We start from the raw sequence: 7454 nt of genomic DNA, 5'->3' as shown, positions 1-7454 counted from the left end.
CCACCCTGTCACCTTCCTCCCTCCTTCCCAACCTTCCTTCCGTCAATCCCTCCTTCTGTCTTTCTTTCCTCCTTCCTTCCTTCCTTCCTTCCTTCTTTCCTTCCTTCCTATCTTCCTTCTTCCTCCCCCTTCTTTGTTTATTCCTTTTTTCAATCCTCCCTCCCTCTCTCCCTCTTACTTTCCGTCCTCTCTATTTCCTTCCTTCCTTCCCCCTGCTTTCTGTCCTTGCTTCCCGACCTTCCTTCCTTCAATCACTCCACCTGTCTAACCTTCCTTCCTTCCTGCTGCTTTCCTTCCTTTGACTCTCCCTCCCTCTGCCCTGTTATTCCTGTTTCCTTCCTTCTTTCCTTTCCCCTGCTTTCCTTTCTTCCGCTCTTCCTTCCTTCAATCCCTCTGTCCGTCCATTTCTTCTTCTTATCGTCCTTCCTTTCCTCTGCTTTCCTTCCTACCATTCTCCCTCCCTCCAACCTTCCTTATCCCTCTTTCCATCCTCCAAACCGACCCACCTTTCTTCCTTCGATCCCTCCTTCTGTCTTTTTGTCCGTCCCTTCCTCCCTTCTCGTCTTTCGTCCAGCTCCTGGGGAGCTTCACGGAGAAGGAGCGGGCCAGTATTGCGCATCAGATGAAGGGCAAGAGGGTGTGGATCGGCATCAAGAAGCTCCTCATGCTCATTGAGATGTCTCTGCAGGTAGACTTCCTGATGAGTCAGGCGTCCTTATAACTTTTACGCTCAAAGGAGTGAAGGCGACAGAAAATAAGCTGCAAACGAGAGTGAGCTCTGAATGAAACCTCTAAATCATCACAAATCCAAATCTGAGCAAGCCACTCTCTCTTTTTTGATGCGCTAAGCTGCAGTGCAACCTCAAAAATGGTCGCAGTCAGGCAGGCGATCTACTACTAATGCCATGTAGCATAGTAAAAGCACAATTCAACCCAAACTATTGTGCAAATCACACGAAAATCAAAACTTTTAACTCACTGTCAATGTAAGCCCTGAGCCTGCTTTCCAGAGACAAAGTGGTCGTGGCGTGGTGTTATGTGTGTTTTCAGCAGCTCTGGCAAAAAAAAGGGGTTAATCTAGTCTGTTGCTTCCACGCCAAAATGCTAATTTCTTGATTCTATCACTTTGACTCTGAGAATAGATTCCAAAAAATAAACGTAATTGGAGTAGACTCGGATGGCAGTCTTGACTCCAAACTGTACAATTGAATTTTTGTTTAAACATATCTATGGCAATCTGTGTTTGATTGCTTTGGTCTGATCCATTTCCAGAGTGGGTGGCGTAGATAAAATAATCTGAACAACCTTGGTTGAATGCCAAGAGGCTCAACTGGCGGAAAAAAAGATGGGTGGAGTCCATCAGTTCCGACGGGGAACCCTGGAGTGGAAGGTGGATGGAACTCCTAAGATGTCGGCAGTGTGGCTTTATAGAGAAAAATGTTTGTCCTCATATTGAAACTTTTACTTACATTTTTTTATTTTAACATTTTAAATTAAAATAATTTGCCTTGTAATATGAAGAGGAAGAAGATTGTGGGGATGGTCCCTCAGGAGGTAGAGCTGGTCTTCTAGTAATCTAAAGGTTGCTGGTTCGATCCCAGGCTCCTCCTGCTAGCATGCTGTAGTGTCCTTGAGCAAGACACTTAACCCCTAATTGCTCCTGATGGCTGCGTCCGCGGTGTTTGAATAATTGTAAGTCGCTTTGGATAAAAGTGTCTGCTAAATGAAATGTAAAGATTCTTTATTTATCACATGGCACACACACACCACAACACATGCATTCATGGCGACCAACACACACACATGCTTCAGATGGTGGCCGGTGAAATGAGATCTCTGCTTTTGACCCATCCTGGCTTGTACTTCCTCCGGGGAGGCAGCCAGGAGCAGTGGGCAGCATACAGCAACAAGCCCGGGGACCAGTTACAAATGTCCATCGCTGGTCAGACGACGATGCATGTTTTTGGTGGGGGTCCTGACTGATGTTACCCCATGTGAGTATGGGGAGAACATGCAAACTCCACACAGAAAGGACCCTCATCGGGAGATAACCTGCTGAATCCCGGTGCATTGCCTTGCTGTGAGGCAGCAGTGCAATGCACTGAAAGTGCTACCGTGCCCACCATACCCATATGCCAACCAAACTGATATTATCTCAAACTCCTCAAAGTTCTCCATGACAGCCACACGTCAGCATGGTTAGGAAATGTCGAGTTTATGCGGACGGGTGAAAAGCCACTACCTACGTCTTGGGGCGTGTCTCTCTGTGTGACGTGATTTTGATGTGTTTTCGTGGCCTGGTACTAAACAACCCAAGGCCCGGTAACCGGTCTACGGCCCTGTGCTTCGGAAACCTCTTGTCTAGTGACATGAAATGGTCTTTGTTCACCCCCCCCCACGTGATCCCATCCCTCTATGTGTCTCCAGATGGACCAGGATTACAGAGTGTCCAAGTTCCTGTCGCTGCTCAGAGACGAGGGGGCGTAAGTATCCCGACTAGCCAACCGTCATTTCCTCCATTCTCTCCCTCCTCTCACGGTTCATCCTCCCGTAGGCACTTGTGACCCTGTCTTCATTTTCATCAATGCGGCCGCCCAGAAAAAGACCCCAACCTTGTATCCTTTCGGGAGGAAATGGGTCTCCAACTTCAACAAGTATAACTTGTCTCTAACAGTTTGGGAAAGGGAAGAATGGCCTTGCTAATGGTTTCGTTTTTGCTCGCCAGGTTGAATGAAGGCGATCAAATCCGGATATAACACGCATGCTACTCACTGTTTTCACCGGTAAGGTCCGTGGAGTCCATTGCATAGCGATGTAGTCGTAGATTTACATTTATAGAGATTTTAAAGACAAGAATGGGTTCTCACCAGGTCCTTGAAGTGCTTGAAATTCATGCTCGGAATTTTAAGTACTGGAATACGTTGAAAATAGCCCCTTTGTGCTGAATTGCATGAAAAGAAATATTATATATAAATATATATATATATATATATATATATATATATATATAACTACACATACACTTATATAAATAATATACAATGAGGCGGATATTATCTTTTCATTCATAAAGATCACATTGAAAATGTATTTGATTTGTTAGGTTTTTTTTGTCCTTGAAAATGACAAAAACAGTGCTTAAATAGGTACTTAAAAGTCCGTGAATTTAATTTTTGTTATTCCAGAATGAACCCAATAATGTGTAATCAATTGTGACCCCATTCCGGTTTTAATATGAACTTGGCTGGTTGTTTATCAATGGAGAAAACAATATAAATACAGTATTTAGACGGGTTGATTAGACAGTTTTCCCATTTGAAAAACTCTCCTCAACGCAGGTCACATTACATTAACTCCTAACATCCTGTTCCCTAATCACTATCATTCATTCTTAACTTTTTCATCCGGCTTTTTTGCTCTAGCGTGATGTGCACCATGTGAAAGTCAAATCTACTATCTAAAAATATCAAACAGGTTCAAACTGATGTATCATTTGTTTTGTTATTTTCTTCCTCCATTCAGGAATCCCCTCCCCCCAACCCCTCAGACAGACAATTTAACCACATTTCCAGGCGCTCAAAGTGCTTGACAATGATTTTTTATTGTACAATTTTATTGCAACGGAATGATAGGATTAGGGCGTGGCCTTTCAATCGGAGGTTCCGAGGTGTCCGTACACACAATCCATGAAGGCTTCTTACTTACCATGTATAGTAGAAAATAAGTTAGAAAAAAGAATTTACTACTGCACGGCTATTAATTCGTTGACAGAAAGCGGACCCAGCAGAAGTACATAATGAACATAACCCGTTGTGTTGGATTGTTCACCAATCATAGCCGATGGTGCATTGGGGCTGTTTGCAACAATTTCAACTAATTCTGACAAGAGGGCCATCCCCGGAATATGGCTGTCGAAGGCTGTTCACTCTGCTGCCGGACTTTAGGTGGCAAAGCTGCCGCCATGTTGGCTCTGCAGGTCCCACCAATTTTGATCTTGCATCAAGTATACAGGAGCCTTCATGCTTGTTTGCCCTAGTGCATTTCCACCAGCAGGGTAACCAGAACAGTGGAAATACAGTGAATGGATTTGCACAATTGCCTGGCTAGCTAAGATCCAGAAAGGAAAATGTCACAAAATGCATCGTCGTATGTATCAATGTATGATTGCCCACTTTAGGCCCGAAAACAAGAAAGGGTCCTCTTTCCGATACTTGTTTAGCTACGGACACCCGCGGCCATCGCTGTGCTGGTGTTGCGTGAGTAGCTTCCTCTCAGGGTCGTTGGATGTTTACCGACGCCGATGTTGGGTCCTGAAATACTAAACCTTCCCTCCTTTCTCTGTCTCCCATTCCCTCTCTCCAGTGACCGCAGCTTCTACGAGTAGCGCGTGGAGATGTTCCGGGGGGGGGGGGGGGGGTCACACCATCATCGCAACGGGAGGAGAAGAGGAGTCGTTTTCTTCTGTCATCGACCCCCCATCTGACAATTTACACATCCGTTCGTCCGCCTGCACATCAATTTTAGAGAGAGCATAATCATACAATACCTCTCTCTGTCACAGCATGTTTTCGAGTAAGCAAATAAGGTTGGATGGAGGCATCTCCATCACGGTTGGTCATTAACACTTATTTGCATATCATGGAAACCAATTGACAATTGTACTGGGGAAAACGTACTGTTATAAAAATAAAATTTGCTGTCTTGTGCATCGTGCATTGAAAAAAAATCGCCATGTATGTTTTTAGCTTCAGGTATTTGTTGTAGGATATATATCTCGCCGCTAGATGGAACTATTGTTAGTTCGATATGTACAAGCCACCCTACAGTATACATATATACAGTATACAAATATACAGTATATATACAAAGAAAAAAATGGGTTAGGTTTTTTTTGTTTCGTTTTTTTCACATATTTCCCATGGGAAAGCCATGAAAGGCTTCAGCGAGTACGTCGTGGATGTAAAAAAATAATAGGTGTTTCATGTGTAAATGTTAACCCTTTAAATGTATGTTATTTATTGGATTTTTGTAAATAGGATATAAATAATATCTATAAAATATGTGGTATATCACGCAAAGAAACTATTATCAGTGTGATTGTTCCGTCCCATAATTCCAGAGGTGTTTACTCTTTACCAAGTGACTGTGACAGTGGAACTCTCGGATCGTCGGCCGGCCTGGCTGTGTCTGGGTGGTGTGCAGTACAGTTCAGTCAGGCTTGTCTGTAGGTACAATGGTGTCGTCAGTGTTAAAACAATAAATAAATAAAAATAAACAAAAATGACATGTTTTCAGCACCATGGCAACTTGTTGAATTCCTAAACGTTTAGTACTTAATACACCAGTTCTGTGTGTGTGTGTGTGTGTGTCCCTTCTTTTGTCCTATGTACGAAGTGAATGCGGTGTGTGTGTGTGTGTGTGTGTGTGTGTTGAAGTGCGGGTTCAGCCCAGGTTTAGTCTGTTGGTGTGAAGAATTTCTGTTACTTTTTTTGACCCACATCTGTGTTCTGTGCTTATTGTCCAAAGCTCTTTTTATTATATTATGTTCCGACACCCATGACAATGTATGTGTGTGTGTGGGTATATTATCATGCAAGATGTATTATTGCAATAAAAAAAGCACAGATGCGCAGGTTAAAGAAATGCCTCAGTTGATTGACAATTGGCTGACATACTCACTGAATTTAGACAGAATAAAACAAACAAAACGTATTTTGATCACAAGGTGGTTATTAGCTGTTATAACCTGTTTAAACCACATCTCAAAGTAGTCACTGTATTGCAATCAGTAAAGATTGCAACACATATAGATCTATATAGATAATTTCTTACTAGACTGGGGTAAAATGGCATAATTATTTTCAATTTCACATTAAATCGTTCACAATATTTTCTTTCTCGTTAAAAATATAAAATTCAGTAATTTGCTGAAAATGCATATCAACCATTTTGCATATATGATTCATATCAACATGCATATACTGTAAATAATCTTCAAATGTTATTGTTATTATATTTATTATTACGGATTCACAACCCTATCAAGGAACCAGTTGTTAAAAATCACTGGTCTACATATTAAACATATTACATACAGTGCATAGATAAGTTAACTTTAAAAGCACAAAGTATATGGAATAAACATAGTTTGAAAAAATGTATAAAACACAGATCAGCCACAACATTAAAACCACTACTAATAACCACTAATATTGTGTAGCTCCCCCCTCACGCCGCCAAAACAGCTCTGACCGGTTAAGGCTGTTGGGCTCCCATGGATCGGGCTTGTTGTTCCAGCACATCCCACAGATTCTCGATCAGATCGCATCCAAACCCCGCCCATCCACATGATGTAGAAGAAAACGTGATTCATCAGACCAGGCCACCTCCTTCCATTGTGCCATTGTCCTGTTCTTATGCTCACATGCCCATTGTAGGGGCTTTCAGTGGTGGACAGGGGTCAACATGGGCACTCTGACCGGTCTGCAGCTACGCAGCCCCATGCACAGCGAGCTGTGATGCATTGTGTTCTGACACCTTTCTATCATAGCAGCATCAACTTTTTCAGCAATTTGTGCTACAGTAGCTCTTCTGTGGGACTGAACCAGACGGGCTAGACTTTCATGAGCATCAATGAGCGTTGGGCATCAACGACCTTGTGGTCGTTTTTCAAACAAAATATAACCTGGCCCTACCTATTTTTCTGTTATTAAAATGCATAATATTTGAAAGGCATCTTGAACTTAAAAAAAAATACTTTTTTCACAATATATATTGTTGTATCTTTAACATTATATGAAAAGCAAGTAATTAATTGGTATATTTTTTTATACATTGAAAATGTATTTGTGGGAGTTACGCCTACTACACGCCACCCAAGTGACGTTTTCAGGGACCTCCGGCAAGGGGTTCCAGACACACAGTTTATTGTAGAGAGAGGGCGAGTTGGAATAAGCCCAGGAAAAGATGGAGATGTGTCATGACAAGCGCTCCTCTCCTGAGTGAGTGTGGGGATGGAGGTTTCACCTGTTGCTTGTTAGACCAACCAGTGATCAACAGGTATGCAGCCACTCTGATCCTGGCCCCCCAGTTATCTAGACCCAGGTCAGGTGTGGCTGCTCAAACCACACCACATTATTACTTGTTGTTTATGTCGCTACATGCTGAAAATACCGTGAGGATAATGTCAAAGTTGACAATAATAACAGGTAACGAACAGTGACCGTGGGTTAATAGTCGGGCATATTACGCATGTATTATTCTGCTAGTAAACAAAGTAACAAGTGGAACAACATATATTGTTTAGAAAATTCACAATATATTTCTTGTTGAAAATATCCCACGACGGACACGCGGCGGCAGCTCCTGCTGTGCGGCGACGCGAGGCTCGGGAACGATTCGCTCGGGGCGAACGCATCTTAAACGACTCGCTCGTCTGGAGTGTTTTCCGGGAT

At 42.7% G+C, this 7454-nt stretch overlaps 1 protein-coding gene across 1 annotated transcript in view; it reads left to right on the top strand.

Annotated features, from left to right (window-relative positions):
- nsfa (N-ethylmaleimide-sensitive factor a) overlaps window positions 1-2756 on the top strand; it is a gene marked incomplete at its 3' end in the record, with an annotated part of 50917 nt that extends 48161 nt beyond the window's left edge. Inside the window, exons 18-20 of the mRNA XM_080009016.1 lie at window positions 575-688; window positions 2428-2483; window positions 2726-2756. Coding sequence (XP_079865142.1) covers window positions 575-688; window positions 2428-2483; window positions 2726-2756 — 201 coding nt within the window. The remainder of the gene's footprint in view (window positions 1-574; window positions 689-2427; window positions 2484-2725) is intronic.
- Between the last annotated feature and the right edge of the window lie 4698 nt (window positions 2757-7454).

Source organism: Zeus faber (genome assembly GCF_960531495.2).
Source record: "Zeus faber genome assembly, chromosome: 11".
Lineage (NCBI taxonomy): Eukaryota > Metazoa > Chordata > Actinopteri > Zeiformes > Zeidae > Zeus > Zeus faber.
The sequence above is the reverse complement of the archived record's forward strand: the minus strand, read 5'-3'. Positions and strand labels throughout refer to the sequence as shown.